At 43.8% G+C, this 16,982-nt stretch overlaps 1 protein-coding gene across 1 annotated transcript in view; it reads right to left on the reverse strand.

Moving 5' to 3' along the window:
- Positions 1-472: 472 nt before the first annotated feature.
- Positions 473-16,982, reverse strand: part of vat1 (vesicle amine transport 1) — a 40,401-nt gene continuing 23,891 nt past the window's right edge. Inside the window, exons 3-6 of the mRNA XM_049560362.1 lie at positions 15,051-15,221; positions 13,705-13,794; positions 11,205-11,446; positions 473-5,453 (exon numbers count right to left, since the gene is read on the reverse strand). Of these exons, the coding sequence (XP_049416319.1) occupies positions 5,181-5,453; positions 11,205-11,446; positions 13,705-13,794; positions 15,051-15,221 (776 nt within the window). The 3' untranslated portion in view covers positions 473-5,180. The remainder of the gene's footprint in view (positions 5,454-11,204; positions 11,447-13,704; positions 13,795-15,050; positions 15,222-16,982) is intronic.

The following is a 16,982-nucleotide window of genomic DNA, read 5'->3' on the forward strand; positions in this document are numbered from 1 at the left end:
AGAGGCCATGTGGACAACATGGCACCACGCAGTAAACCCAGAGTCAAGCACAGAAGCAGCATCAATTCAAAGGGTTTAAAAAACAAAGTCGAGACGAGAAGAGTGTTTGCAACCGGGGAGGAAAAAAACAACACAAGGACAGAGAGGAGAACTAGCGTAGAAATCAACCTGTTGGGTATGCCTTGTAGAAAACTACCTGTGGTGACTGAACTCTAACAGGAGGTGTGCAGAAGGATGGATGTAAAGTTTCTGAAACATTCCCAGAGATAGGTAAAGGTGTATCATGAATAACCAGCTGACCATGACAGTGCCCATGCTGAAGGTGAGGACAGGGAGTCAGGTGGCACAAAGGGGCAGTGGATTGGCTTCAGTTGGCAACTTTATACGACTGGAAGGGCATTCTCCTCCCTCACACCACGCCACTACACGACAACTAAACTATCGTGGAAAGGGATGGTTAGCTGTACATACACGCATGCCTTATTTTCTGGTTGACTATACATGCATCCAAGTACTGTACATGACAAGCCCAGCCAGGTTGTACTTCCGTAGCATCTCTGCAATGTTGCTGCAATGATAAAAAAAAAAAGAAGACCGCTAAGGAAACAATAGCTGCAGGCAGATGTGGTTGTTTTGGGTTCTCAGTGTGGATGAGTGAACACTTGACAGAGCCTCACATTTTGACTCGGAATACTAAAGCTTACATCAAACATGGATGGCGTGACAGTTTGTGCAGTGAACACGGTGAAACAGAATGTGTGTTAGTGAATGCGGAATTAAATGGTTTCCTACATGAAGAAAACTGCTGTTTGGAATGACCTGAGAAACCATAGAGAACAGAAAGAAATTCACCTCAAAGCTGAACGGTGGGTGCCTGTGAGGGACTTCAGCTATACGAGCCAAGACAGACAGAAGAGTAGCTATTGGAAATACTACACTCATTGTCTTAGTGCATCTTTTTCAAACCTAAAACTACAAGTGTTAATTAGTCATATCAAATCTAGAACTGCAAATGTTCAGAAAATTACCACTTTTAATTTTAACTTTGAAACACGGTTTTTCTCCTGTGCATCTCTGAGTTGCTAAGTACTCTTGCATAAGTGTCTGGAATGACTGGGAAACCATTTCAAGATGACATTACTCTGCAGCTTCACCGTGGTGGAAGTGCTCTCCGGCAGCAGGCCACCCGCCCAACTGATTGAGTTCATCTCAAAGGCATCTGAGCTCAAAAGAACCGAGGGGGAAATGTTGAAAGAAAGAAAAAGATCATAATCGGTTTTCCACATGCTGATGAATGCATGCAACTTCAAATACCAGATGTCAAACTAATGTTTTATTTGCTATGAATGTGTATGGAGGGAGAAAGGGGGCGACATGGAGAGGAATTTTGGACTGTTGACGCTCTGCAGATGCAGCACAGGAAAAGAGGAACGTCTCCGACAATCCTTGAGTGAACTGAGATCAGCTGTAAAGCGGAAATGTTGTGTCTGGGGCAGGCCAGAGCTGAGCTATGATCAGCCAATAAGCTGGGGTTTTTCTGCAGCTGTGTTACAGTATTGGCATCCCTGCACAGCTGTGTGAAAACATCTGCTCCCTCACTTGCTATACAAGCCATTTGGAAACAAACTGAAAGAAAGAGGAATCCATACAGAGGAATACCATGGAGCTTTGGATTTGGAGGAAATTTGTTGTGAACCTTTATGTCTTTTGGTGGAGTTTTGGACCTTAAATGCACCTCACGTCCAGTCCCTTTTCACTGTGGTACTAATATTATGGTTGTAAACACTTCAACCTGTTGCGGTCGACACGATGTGAGAGCTGGTAAAGCACAGTGAAAAGGATATAAATACGGAGGGAGGTGCCTCGGATTGAGGTAAGCTGTGTGCAAGGAGAGAGGCACAGTGCAGGCCTACGCTGGAGCAAGACTGCAACCAATCAAAAACTACAAATTGTGTTAAACCTTTTGTAAACTGCAGCGAAAATCCTGTCAGCACCCATGAGCATTTGGGATACGAATCTTGACACACTGTGACGACTCTTTTGTGTTTTTCTCTTTTCTTCAAGGTTGACGGAAACGCATCCAAAAACAGAATTGTCTTCATATTTTTTTTATGCACTGTTAATATTCAAAGCATTGACAGAAGGAATATACATACAATTTGGCACACATGGTTCAGACCAACAGAAAGACTTCATCACATTTAAAAGGAGTGCAGGTTGGCAGGTCCCCACATTATATAGTATGAGCTTTGAACTTTAAACCCTTGGATAACAAAACAGACAAACAAACGGAAATATAAAGGTAAATTAAAATAACATATTAAGTAAAACATCTTTTTTTTTTCTTCTTTTTTTTTCTTTTAACCGAAGCGTTTGTTTCTCACATGGCACTCGGAACAGAAGCACCGTCCACAGGTTCACAAAGGGAGCCCAGCAGATTAGAACAGAACACTAACCAGAGGCTGACAGGACACAGTCACTCCCCACACCAGCGTGGCTGTCACACTCCAGCCCAGTCCACTCCGCCCTGCTCCACATTTTACTTCCCACAGTCAAGGATGGATGAATGCTTTGATTTTAGCTGCCACCCAGGAGAAGTTGGCCCAGGCAGGGACTGGCAAGCTGAAAATGAGGGGACCTTTACATGAGTGTGTGTGTCTCTATGTGTGTGTGTGCCACCTGTGCTTTCAGTGAGCTTCAGCAGATACACTGGGAGTGGATGATGGGAAACAGGCTGCAAACCTGGAGCAGAATCAAAGCCTGCGTGGGACTGGAGTGCGACCGCCATGCCTGTAAGTGCATTAAGATCAGCGAGCAGAGTGCAAAAATACTAATACCAACTGTCCTCATAACACAGGCCTCTTATCAGACAGGAGGGAGAGATAGAGTAAGAAGGGAGGGTTGGGGTTGGAGCTACATAATACTGTAGCTGAGTAGTGTGAGAGGGGGGAAATGTGGCAAGGTGGGGAGGGCAGGGTGGGTGCTTTTAAAACCTGACAAACGACCTGAGGACACACACATCTTCACACACAATGGCACACCACACACAGCACATGAGGGAGGCCACTCATGCTAACACAACAACTTTTTTTCTTTCTTTTTTTTTTTTTTTTCAAACATTTTGTTTTGTGTTTTTTACAAAGTCACTAGTCACCATCTGAGTCTCAACACTGAGGCCGGGCTCACAGACAGGCAGGCAGGTAGATAAATATCTAAGGTTTAACGTTGATATCCTCCTACATGAAAGATTTAGAGTCCACCCAGTGGGATTGATGATGATTTACTTTAAATGACATTAAACCAGTGAGACAAAACTCATACTGGCCATTAGAGGGAGCGGTGCACTGTTATAGCTGGCGTACTGCTATGTGCACACATTGTCAATACTTGATTTAAGCAGGTTTGAGCAAACTGTTTGGTATTCTAATACTATCAACCCTGAAAACTGCTCCACCTCCTCATTTGCATCATCTGAATTCCTTAATGCATTTTACACCTGTTGGAATACTGGTCGACGGCACTGACTGTTGGCAAATATAGAGTTAGGGAGGCAGAGAAGAGAGACATGGGGAGAGGGAGTCAGAGAAACAGACCACAGTGCCTTCTCTGACGAGCCTGACGCCTGTTGCTATGCCGACCATAGAGAGGGAAATGGAAAGAGGAGGGAGAGAGAGAGAGCAGAGTAGAGACAAGCAGGGGAGGCAAAGTATGGACGCCAGCTTGAATTGAATTCTCCTCTCTCAGGTCAGGGTGATCGACAGGCGAGCGGTCGCTGTGAAAGGAGCAGAATGCCATGGAATGCCTCGAGGAGGATCAGGGGAGGAAGAAAGCGCGATCCTGAGGGGGGGGAAAGGGACCGATATTCACCTTCTTAACTTTGCTCATTTCAGACGCTTCACTGTCTCAGCATGACAGTGCCTCTTTCATCACATTCAGAGTGTGTTTGTGTGTGCGTGCGTGTGTGTGTGTTTTTGTGGCTTGTTTGAACAGAAACAAATTCTCTCTTAATTGGCACTGCGCACTTCTTGCCAACAGTTGGTCAGCTAGAAAAATCTGTAACTAAGGAGAAGGAAGCTGAGCAATGATTTCTGCCTCCCTATTCAGCGCTGCACAGAAAGGCTCATTATGAGGGAAATTCATATTCAGGCAAGTGCAAAACTGCAGCCACTATATTAACTTCGCTGAAATTTGGTGGGAACACATGCTCTGCGGAGATGTTTCTCTCACCTACTGGTGGAGACTGATACAAGATATATCACAGCTAAGGCCGTGTAAATGAGAACCAAAGTTAGACCTTGTAGCATTAACACCATTGTCTCAGCAGTCAAACATCATGATCAAAACTGTGATGCAAATATCTCCTGGGGAGGTGGGGAGAATCAGCCAATCACATGCATCTCTGACTCATCCTCAGTGACATAACTAAGCGTTGGACACTAAGAGAGCAACGTGTGGGTGGGTGTGGTTCTCCGTTTATCTGCCTGTCTTTGTGCCTGTCTGTGCGTCCGGCCCGTGGATGGATTGGGGGTGGCGGTGGTGGTGGTGTGGAAGGTGGTGGTGGTGGTGGTGGGGGGGGGACTCAGCACAGTGAGGGGGGAAGAGGAGGTGGCAGGTGGAAGTCAGAGCAGAACAATTTAGCACAGTGGGAGTTGAGGTGCGGAGGGGCACGGGGGTTGAGGGCGGAGCCGGAGTGCGAGCAGGGATTACGGTTGTCAAGGAAACAGTAATTTGCCCCAGGCCTGGACCGTACCCACAATCCTCCACGGCTCTCTTGTCTCCGTCATTCCCAGTAGGAAAAATCTTTCTCGATGTTGTGAGGCGGAGAGATAAGTTTGGACGAGGTGTTACAAGTGATTGGATTTTTTTTTTTTTTTTCCCTTAAGTGATAAAGGCAAGAAAACGGGATGGGAGGGGGTGGGTGGAGCCAGGCCTGAGTAATCACTGTCATGGTGGACTCAAGACAGTGAGGCGGAGGGGAGGTGGAAGAGATGAACGATCGACAGTGGTGTGATAATTTTTGTAATCTACCCTTCTAACTCCTTCCAATCCTTTCTTATACCCCACCCCCACCCTCCCACCCCATCAATCTCCATCTCCATCTCCATCCTTCCCCACACCCCACCCCCTGCTCCCAGGACACAAACTCCCTGCTGGTCTGCTTGACTATCCATCCTTCCCTCTCACTTCTCCTCCTTCTTGGGCTCTTCCTTCTTCTCCTCCTCCTTCTTCTCCTCCTTCTTGGCCTCCTCCTTCTTCTTGTCGTCCTTCTTCTCCTCCTTCTTGCCATCGTCCTTCTTCTTGTCATCCTTCTTCTTATCCTCTTTCTTCTTGTCCTCTTTCTTGTCCTCCTTCTTGGCCTCCTCCTTCTTCTCCTCCTCGGGCATGGGCTCTGTGGTGAGGATCACTTTGCCGATGTTGTTTCTCTCCTGCATCTTTCTCATGGCATCGCCCACCTGGAGGAGGGACAGAAGGAGTAAGACAGTTACATAAGGTGAGATGAAAGAGTGGAGGGTGAAAGGAGGGCAGGGGAGATTTAAAATACACCTGTCATTGAGAAAAATCTATTGCGAGTACACAGTAGTAGCCAGTTTCTCCTCCACCAACACATTTTGACAGCAATACGAGCCTCCTCGCATTCTGTGCTTCTCATCTTTTATTTTGATGCCACAGACGAGAGACAAATTGCACAGGCTCAAATATAACTTTAATATGCTGTTTATGAGAAAATACATTTGTTTAGATGAGACTTTAATAATCTTTGAGGGGAAATGAAATTGTTGCAGCAGCAAAAAGTGAATAAAAAAAGGAAAACAAAATAAACGAGGGGAATAACGTACTGCAAACAGATGCTTTCAACATTAGGCAATATTAAGTATAAATATGAAGAAATGTTTATGATTTTAAGTGGGCAGGAAATACAGATGTGAAGCAGAAAGTAATCATTTCATTTAATATCCCAATGCTACCAAACAACACATCCATTTTAATTAGAAAATTATATCATCTCTACATTGTAGTGCGTGCATAATCATGCATTTAAAGTTAAGGACAGAAAGGGGGGTGTATGAGGCAGAGAAGGTGATGAGTGTAATGATGGATATGAGACCTTGGTTCAATCCTGGTCTTGTTTGGATGTCAGGTCTAGTAGGTGCTGAAAGTAAACGATGGCTTTAATGTGAATCTTATATCATAATTTGTGTGAAATAATGTTTAATTAATAGTCCATTGACTGCTGCTATCAGATAGTGCGTTCTTCCATTTTAAAGGGTAGGTTCACATTTTTTTCAAGTCTGCCCTAAATGCACACTCACATGCCCAAATGTACAATGAAAGCATTTTTGGGGTTTGTACGTGTCCCTGCTGTTCATATGGGCTGTAAAAAGATAATTTCCTAATGTGATTATAGTGTTAGTGTTGGGTCACAAAATCCGTAGTCCTTGTTCAGCACAGAAATGATGTATAATGTTCAGCTGAAGATAAAGTCAGGCTTCAGCAGTCTGCATTAGAGATATGAAGAGGCTAACTTCCAAAGCGACAGACTTTACTGCAAAATTCCCAGTTTGTGTTATCATCCCTCTATGGCAAGTCAGCAAGGAAATGATGTTCAGGGAAACAAAGAAAGAATTTTGCACTAGAACCTCAATAAATTACCGTTAAAGCATCATCTTTATTCAAGCTAAATTTAAGGATGTATTTTTGAAAATCTTGTCCCCCTTATATTAAAATCGCTTTAAAGAGTAACCAAACCCCCAGGCCACTTTTTTTTCCAGTTGAAAAGCAATATAAATGGGTATTTGCTAATGTTGTTCATTGATTCAAGTCCACATCTTGACACCTGAGTGCAAAGTTTGTGGATTGTACATATTGTGTAAAAATATGTATAGTGACTGCCCTCTATCGATTGAAACCTGGCTTATGCAATTGAATTTTGCTATTGGCTGATCTGGTGCCAAGTGGCAAAGTTTTGTCACTAACCAACGCCGCTTCGTCACCACCCATTCACAAACCAACCCCACCCGTCGTCCCTGCCCTCTGGCACAGAAAGCAACGTCCTCCTCGACTCTGCAGACTGTCGCGAGAACTGGATGGAGCGGTTTGCCTGGACTGAATACTGTGATTGTTTTGTTTAATTTAGCATTAATGTTAGTCAGTCAATCAATGTGTCAGCCAGACAGTTATTTTGTAAATTTTGGTACTTGTTGGTATTTGGCCAGAATGAGTCGGCACTGTTTCTTCCCCTGCTGCAAAACCACTTCCTAATTGCACAGATTTCCAGTGGACCTGTTGAGCAGTGGTTCCTCCATTGCCCCAAAGAGCTGTAGGTAAGTTCCATAAACAGCCTGCGGCACACAGGGGTTGAGGGCAACAGGTTCAGAACCTGGATGGACAATGATGCAGGCCGTACCCCCAATCTGCTTACATCTATACATCACTTGCATGTAATGAGATGAAATATATGACATGAAATATTGAAAAGCAGCACATACTTGTGGTGGTGTCCTGCATGGCTGAATGTATTACAACCACACAAATACAGGTTGGATTTCTTTGAAGCCAGAATGGACAGGAGGAATTACAGCAACAAATTTGCAATGTACATACAGACATGTGAAAATAGACTCCGAAAAATGTAAACCTCTTTGGATATGCAAAGCGCAGACTTTATCTAGTTAAAACTAAGGTAACTTTAAAAGTAGCTTATCTGATGTTGATCATTGAGGATCATTTATTAAACTAGTCTGTGGTAGAGCTTTAATTCTCTGCCTGAACCAAATTGGGTCCCACCCTCTGGGTTCAGGAAGGTTCAGGAATGGGCAGGCTGTAATTTCTCAAAAGGTTGGGTTCATTCCAATATTTTAAATGGAGACCTTTCAGTCTGTGTAATGTCATGTATAATGTATGGGCTGTGTTGCCACCATCCCATCCCGACTCCCACCTCTCACTTATTAGGAAACATGTTCTGCAATCTCTGTTTAATATATAAGGCACATGACAGTTTTTTGGCTGTGGTGAACATTCAGTAGGAGAGGGCGTATGTCGGAGACACAAATGTTTGTTACCGCAAACTTCAGTTGACTTTTGCTTGAAATAAGTATTTCAATATTATTATTATTTTCTTTTCACCATGGAAATTCAGGTTTTCAATTGGGCTTGGGCCCAAAATCGCTGGCTTGGTTTTGGCTTGGACAGAAATTACACAGGGTCATGTGGGGTCAGGCCTGTTTTTTTTGGTCCCGATCAAAGCTGTAGCCTGTGGAACCGTAACATGTTTTGGCTGTGACATAAAAGCTGAATTTAATGGAGTTAACCAATCATCTTGCCTTTGGGGACAGACGCTCTTGTGTTGACAGCTGATCAGCCAAACCCCCCTCCGATGATGGATCGACCGACTTGATATAACTGACTGTCAATCATAACGACGAGAGGAGAATCCCAGCCAGACCAACCCCACCCTTTTCTTGACCACCGAGCTCTGTCCACTGTCTGTTCCTGTCTCCATCGCTTCCCCCTCCCTCCTTCCTCCAATCCCCCTCTTCGTGCGAGGCAGGCAGACCACCTAACGACCAATGCCACGGCAACAGGGCCATCTCCTAGCAACGTAAAGCCTGGCTGAAACGTGGCCCTGACGACTCAGACACATGGGAAAGAGGGGGAGTGTGGGAGTTCAGAGTGTAGGGGAGGGGAGGGGGAAACGAAGGGAGCAACTGGTGTCCTTCGGATGAGAAACACGCCTTGCCGAAACTGAAAGGGAGGGAGGGGTGAGTCCGGGAATTATAAGAATCATCTTCAATGTGAATGAAAGTCACAGTGAGAGGCTCTTTTGACGACTCCACCCACTTCCACCCTTCACTCTGTAAGATCTGTCGACCTCTCTGGCTCCCAGGCATCTCGGACTGGAGTGTGCTATTTGCGGCTGCAGACATGACCATTATCCTCTTGGGTGTCCGTGCAGATGTAGATAATGAACCACGAGAAACCACAGGAGGGAAGGGTAATGCTAATTTCCAAATATTGTCCAAGCATGTTTATTGATTATTGGAGCAAATACGGAGGTTGACGACGGATGGAGGAAGGGCTGTGATGGATGGCGTCAGGGCGTGGCATTTGTATTCAGCTTGTAGCAATCGATCATTTGTGTGATCGACTATTTCCCCGACAGCTTTTTGTACACCATCAATCGCTTCGAGCCAGGCTGAGATGTACCTTCTTCTCTCCTCTGTTTTCTACGCTCCTTCTATGTCTCTTTCTCATACATCAGGGCCCCTCCCTAAGACAGACGCACACACTGACTAAAGGATGTCACCATAGCAACAAGAGAGAAAAAGCAAAAAAAAGATACACTGTGAGGAGGGAGAAGAAGAGAATACAGCGAGATGGAGAGAGACAGAGAGGGAGTCAATAACCTAAAGACAGAGAGAAAGAGTCTGATATAAAGAGCAGACAGATGGAGAGGCAGAGAAAGAGCGTCAGATGGCGGAGAAAGACAGCGGGTGTTTCTCTCCGGCCGCAGCAACACGGGCCAAAATACTGACCAGCTCCGACTCTGACAACAGAAGATGTCAGCCTCTGACTCCCTCTTTCTCTCGGTGTTTTCACACTCTCTCTATTCATATCTGTCAGCAGTGTTAATTTTGTCAGCAACAATCTGACTCTGTCTGGCTGAGTGAGTTATGCTCGAGGAGACACAGTGCTTCTTGTGGACAAACTTCGCCTGTTGATTGTTAAGCCTTATTGAATCTGAGAGCCACACCCAGCTCCTGCAGATCCCGCTGCAAAACTCGCGCACACACAAACCCGTCTGGCATTCACATGGATTCTGGGTGACTGGGCTGTAAGCACATGGTGTAAAAATGGATGCATTTAGTCACAGCAGCAACCAGGCATGAATGGATCTGAAACCCACATGCAAAGGCTGTTCAAAGCTCTGTATGATATTCAGAGCGTAGCTATGATTCAGAGGTTGTGTGCACATGGCTCTCAACATGGATGCAGCTGAGCCAGCAACTAGCAGCTAATGGTGCTAACAGTGTGAAAGGGGCAAACAGTGCTAGCAATGGCAACAGTGTTAACTGTGCTAACACAGCTAACGGTGTTTACCAGGAGAAAACTGCATGGTGGGCGCTACGCTTCCACAATACCACCGTACTGATATCATGATACCCATGAGCTGTTCTAACATGCACAAGTGGCCAGACCATCAACTCAACACAGAACAGAGAAGCTCTGATTGTAACACAGTGTGACTTCATTCTCTGCTCAGGACGCCATTTCTCCACTATATCGTCACTTAAAAAATAGTTGTTTGCTGCTGTATTAATGGTCTGGTGTGTTGGATTTAATATATAAAACACACTTCTTTAGTGTATAATCACCTTAAAATAAGAATTGTATTTTCATTACCTTAGAATGAGCCATTTATATCTATACAGATATGACACAGCCATGTTTCTGCAGTAGCCCAAAACTGATAAACATAAATACTGGCTCTAGATAGGACCATACGTGTTTTCGCATTGGCCACCATAGTTAGCAGTCCCTCTGTGACGAGCAGTATCGTAAAAACACTGAAAGTTATTGTAAAACTGCTTTATTCAGTGTTTTCACCAGTTTAAATCACCAGAGCCATTTGTTTTGGAGAGAAAGAGACTTCTGTGGATAATTTGGCTCCTCCTGAAAGTCTGAAGTTATTAGAGCAAAAAGGTGAATGCACTTTAGCAGATGCTGGGCTAGTGGCCTGTCTCCAACATACCAATTACCATAAGAGAAACACTGACTTCCAACTTGAAATTGTCTGGTCCATTTATTTTAGAGATGAAGAGACCACTGCGGATAACTGGATAAAACCCTCCTGAACAATGACCACAGAAGAAATTATAACCAGGAGAAATTTCAGTTGGTTGTAATCTGGAATCCTCACCACTAGATGCCACTAAATCCCCCTAAATGTAACACACTGCTCCTTTAATGCTCTGAATATCACATAGAGCTCCTTTAATGGAAATACATTTCTGAGTATGGACTGAACCAACGGAAACCAAAAAGTGGAGCTCAAATCTTCACATACAGGTCAAAAAAATGTTTTGATTAACATATATAGGGCTGGAAAGATAGCTACATCACATGTAAATGCGATGGATGATTTATTTATTTTGATCAATTAAGATTAATTCCAAGCATATATGGTACCATAGTTAGACACAAACCTGCTCGAGGTGCCAAGTGGAGTCGATGCGAGGCTTGACCTTGCCCTCTTTGTAGAGATCCAGGATGGTGCTCATGGCCTGGGTGATGAGCTCCGTCTCTCCGTCCAGGTAGCCCAGGTGGAAGCCGCACACTGACTTGTTCCCCTGGATCAGGCTGAGTGTGTGGATGGAGAACTGATGGTACCAGTTCTTGGCCACGGCGATCAGGTTCTTCTTCTGGCCTGCTAGCATGTTAGCCGCACCTGATGGAGAAGGAGGACAGGAAGAAGGGCAACCTTTAGTCTGCGGTAGAGAAATCTAAGAAAGACAGTGTGTGTGTGTGTGTGTGTGTGTGTGTGTGTGTGTGTGTGTATCCTCAGGTACATTACTAAATCCTCATGTATAACTGATTACTGATAGTTTATTAGTCAGGTTTATTTTCTATCAAATTATGCCCCTGCTCCCACTTTCTCACAGTCACTTACACCTTTCACCTCATTGAGCGATAATAACTGACCAAATTTTGATAACAGATTAACCTCTTCAGTCATTTATCAAGAAAAAATGCAAAACATGCAAATTACCACTTCTCAAATTTAAAAATTTGCCACTTTCTTTGTAATACTAAATTGAATTTCTTTGGATTTTTAACTGTTAACTGTTGTTAACTGTTTTTAACTGTAAAACTCAATTTGAAGACATAATCTTGAGCTTTGATAATATATCATCTTTTCCAAGTTTCTGTCATGTTACAGGCCAAAAATGTATTGACAAAAGTAGTGGACTGATCAGTCATTTAGCTACATGTCAAATCTACATTAAGTCGCCTCAGGTGCCTCTTCTGTTTAGTTCTGGTTGATGTCTTTGCTCTGCCAGTCACCCAGTCACTTACACCTTTCACCTCTTTAGCACTTCAGCCCTCACCGCCACCATATCCTCTCCCTCTGTGCTCACACAGCCTCCTATACCCTCACTGTCTCTGTGTGTTTCTCTCAGGGGAAACAGGGGACACAAAGCATGCTCTGAGAGAAGAGAGGGACCCAGCCTGCTACATTCAGACACATTCCAGGTTTCGTGTGGATAAAACGCCCATTGTTCCGCCATGCATACTTCTGATAAGCTGAAAGAGAAGCAACCAGCACAGAGGGAGCGGGAGGGTGGGATGGACCTGGGGTTGAGAGAGGGCGAATGGGGGTGCACCATGCTGGGTAGTGGGTTTTTGTGCAGCATGCAAAGGAAAGGCCCTGTTCTTCATGGATGCCGACCCCGCCCACTGTTGCATGCATGCTGGTTCCAGATTGGCATCGCCACAGAGCGAGCGTAAAGGCCTTCCCACAGATGACACAGAGCACACTGAGGACATGGACTTCTACAGAGAGGTCACACAGCCCACCAGGAAGCAGCTTTATTCTGTGTGTGTGGAAACCCACGACCATTTCATGTACTGTATTAATTTGCTTAACGGTTACACTGCAGGATCTTGTGGGAGAGTTTTTTGGAAAAAAAATTGTCCAAAATGTTATGATATTTTGCAGTTAAGAGGATTAATATTTAAAAATAACAAGTAAGCTGTAAAAAATGGCCACAGCTCATTATAATAAATCAAATGTATAGCTAAGGAGATTCAACTAGAGGAAAAAGATGAGTTAGGAATATCGCGTTCATGAGAATTTCTGTCAGCCGCTATCTCCAAATTTATAGGATGCAGGAATTGTTGGTTACTGTTTGGGAACAGTATTGCCAGGAAAAGTGAAAGCCAACCCCAAAATTTACTCTCATTTGCTATATTTGCTTTTTTTCAGCACTGTGTCCACAATATTTGTAGCTTCCTCTTGAATGTGTGTTGCTTACAGTCTGGCACTTGGTCATTATCTTTTTATAACTCTCAACCTCACCTCCACACTGCGCCCAGGAACGTCCCGACCACAGCAAAATAAGAAGAAAAAAAGGCAGAGTGCAGAGTCTGTGCAGCACACACCACATACTTGTGGTGGGTCATATAGGTGATGATTGAGAGGGATTACTTTTTTATCAGTCTATGCATTGTTTTTAAGGAAAATCCTGCACAGTATATCTTTAAAAGGGAACCTTCCTACCAGGCTGTGCAGCACAGCCAGCAAGCCCAATAACCCACATATTTGGTTTCAGGCGTTACATAAGATGTTCTGGTAACTTTAAAAATTAAAAATCTGGAGAAGCTTGGTTGGAGAGATGCATGCAGCCTGGGGCAGACTCTGCAGGAGTCTTTTCCACCGCAGTTACAAGACGTTTCCTTGTGGAAGCCTCATTTTTATTTGACTTTGGCTCATAAAAATGTTTCTGAATGTGATTATTTTGTGTGGGAAACTGTGGGGTTTGGTGATATTGGCGAGCACTCTTTTAGTTTGACCATTTTAACCAGATCTAATTACACTGACTCCTGGTGGGGCTGTGTTGGATCACTGTGGATTTAAATAGAGCTGCTCCAAACTTGGATCTACACTGAAAATAACTGATCTACACACAGGTTTTCACTACTTACCATAGGTGATAAGCTTCCCCATAGGTTTCAGCAGGTTGTAGGCCTTATGGGTGTCTGATCCTCCGAGTGGGTCCAGGATTATGTCCATCCCTGTAGCAGAACAGAGAAGAAGGGCACGGTTATCGCTGGTGTGAATTCAGCGAGAGCAGCCTGCCAAGTCTCCTCAGCAGCCCCCCTCCGCATGCCAGAGTTCACTAGGAGTAGCGAGTGTAGCCAAGTTGTGCCATGTTTACACGAAGAGAAACCCATACGTATGCCAAGAGAGGAGAGGAAGAGAGCGGGGTGAGATCCTACTTGTTTTATGTTTTCTCATTCTTGTCACTGATAAGACAAGAGGGATAAAATGTTTCTCTGTCATTCCATTCCTAGGTGGAAAGAATTACAAGCATACATCTGAACAGATGGTAAAGAATAGCAGACCTAACTATGAAGGTTTCTCAGTGGCTTATTAATGTCTGGCCATGTAGGCTCAGACTTAATGATGCTCCTTTGTGCCAGAGGGGACTCCTCAAATTGGGCTACCCCTCCTTGCTCCATTAAACCCTGGTTCTATTGATTGTTGGAGGCTCACAGCAGGACTCTGCCTTGACCACAGCACAGATGAATTGACAGAGAGCCAAAGACAGAGGGAAAGGTAGCAAGCAGGGCTCTCCATTGATCCAGGCTTCTAATTAGATACATTCTGTCCAAAGTGTCAGCTCTCGCTCTCTTCCTATCTGTCTCTGTAATGTCTGTCTGTCTCACTCCATGCTACAAAGAACAGAGGCGGGATGGAGAAGGGACTATGAAATGAGCCTCCAGCATAATAACAGTCTCCATCCTGCTAGGAACACAGCGGTGGGCGAAAAAAAAAAAAAAAAAAACAGGAACTGGACGTTGTTTCATTTTGCTGAAAAGCTGCGTTTTTCTCAGCGAGTCCCCATCTCCATAAAGCTCTGCGGATACATTATTGATGGTGATGAGAATCCAAACAGTCACTGTTTAGTGAAATGAGTTTGCTCGGTAGGAAAAATGACTCCCTACATGCTGTCAGTCTAGTGTACATGGCAGCCAGCTCTGCTGAGAATTGTGTCACGAGAAAAAAAACAAAGTGTATGAAAATACATCATCTCACTGTCTGCAGTTTGTTCAACACTGATCAACAAAAGCTGCAGTCTCACAGTATTGCTTTGTGCCTACGGGAATATGTAAAAGTGAACTATTTGCTTTATAAAACAATCTCAGTGATAAACATGTATATCAGTGCAAACCTTGATTATAGATAGTGATTCATTATTTCCATTCCCTGTGCACACAGACTCCAAATTTAGAGCACTTATCCCTGTGCAGACGGCCAAATTCCTCACCTTTTGGACTGATCTTGCGGACTTCCTCCACATAGTCCTTGGTGCGATAGTCGATGGGATGTGTGACTCCACCCTGGCTGATAGTCTCATGCTTGCTGGCAGATGCTGTGCCGAACACAGTCACATCCTTCACTGTTTTGCACAGCTGAGTGGCTGCAATACCGACACCACCTGAAGGAAGAGAGACAATTAGTTATGAGTTTGTGTAATTATATAAATTTCGTGACATGACGTCTTTTAATAACACTTGACTGCCTGTGGGGTAGACGGATGCAAATACTTTAGAAATTGGTGCTACATGACCAGAGAAAAAAGAGAAAAAGGGCTGTGGCATTTGTTTTGGCTCAAGAGGTAGAAAACCCACATCTACCAGAATGTACTGCACCACACTGGACCAACAAACACTCCCGCTGGTGGGTGACATAATGTGAGCTTGGCCATTTTGGCACAGGAAAAAATATGGCAACCAGCTGGTACCAAACAATCTCAAATTAGTTAAAATGTAAGCTAAAAATGTTTCTGAAAACATTTGAAGCGAGAACAGAATCTTGATTAATATTTGATCAGCAGTGCTTAGTTTTACTTTTTTCAGCCTCTGTTTTTACAGTGCAGGAAACGGTTAAGCACCTGCTTCCTGTTCACATATTCTTGTATTACAGCCAAACAGTGCACTAAAATATGTTTCTGAAGACACATGCAATATAGTAACAGAATCTTGGGTTTGATTAACATTGCCTAGTTTTACAGTTTGATCTGAGTCTGAAGGAGAGAGTTGTTTCTTTCTCTTGATCTGCTTTGTGCCCATGGTGGCGAGCAAACGGAAATTCTGAGGTACAATCTGCAGTTTAAGCAACAGCCCTACAGCCAGATATTTTGTGTCATCTGGCGATTTGAGCTAAGAGATGAGTGGGGAGATCTGGGTGCTAGTAAAATGGAGGGCAGGATACCAGAGTTCATTTACACATACTACCCACATTAATATGATACAAAGCTGGTTAAAAAATTGGCAAAGTATCCATTTGACTGAATATTGTTGTTCATGGCAACACCAAGACCTCATTTTTTTTGTTTTTACCATCAGCCATTTTTTTGTGTTAGCTAAAAGAGAGTTTCAGTAGAAAACTGCACTTTAAAATGTAACTATGATTCTTTTCACTGGTGCCTTTTGTGTTCAGTTCAATGTCCAATTTGCTCAGTAAAAGAAAGTGTTAAATATTTTCCTTTCATCTTTTTATTCCAGGCAATTTGTTGTATTTTAGCTGTATACTGAAAACAGCAGAAAGGCAGAACTGAGCTATCTGTTTATTTATCACAGGTAATATGATTATTGCAATATCTAAGGTTATCGCACATCACATATTTCCCTCATATAGTGCAGCCCTACCAAGACCTATAGGAAAAACAGTCCCTAAAGGCACCCAAGAATTCCCATTCCACACGTACTTTCTATGGCAGGTAAATGTGATTTGCATTATTTATTGTCCCAAACAAGCCAGTCAATAACAGCGTGGACGTGTTTTGCTCGGGGGTATGTAAAGAGCGTATTAAACACAATCACATTACCCCGACTGGCCTGGGGAAAATAGACGCCCGCACACAGATGTGTAGACACACACACACACACATGTATCTAACTCTGGAGAAAGTAGCCATTGTAGCTCAAATGACACATCAAATTTTTTGGTTCCCTTATTCAAGACAACCTGTCTGAAATTCCACAGGACAAAAAAGAATATAACTGAGGTATCTGTTTTGTTAGGAAAGGAGAGCTGGATGACATTCTATCGCAAATTACATAAACACAGCTCCTTATAACCGTGCCAGCTGAAAACAAAATGTGCTATGTCGTCCAAGATAACTTTTAAAGACAAAGTGCTGTGAGACTGTGGGCTTCAGTGGATGTTTCGGATATCTGTGTTTGTGTTCACTGTA

Source organism: Epinephelus fuscoguttatus, linkage group LG19, assembly GCF_011397635.1.
Source record: "Epinephelus fuscoguttatus linkage group LG19, E.fuscoguttatus.final_Chr_v1".
NCBI classification, from domain to species: Eukaryota; Metazoa; Chordata; class Actinopteri; order Perciformes; family Serranidae; genus Epinephelus; species Epinephelus fuscoguttatus.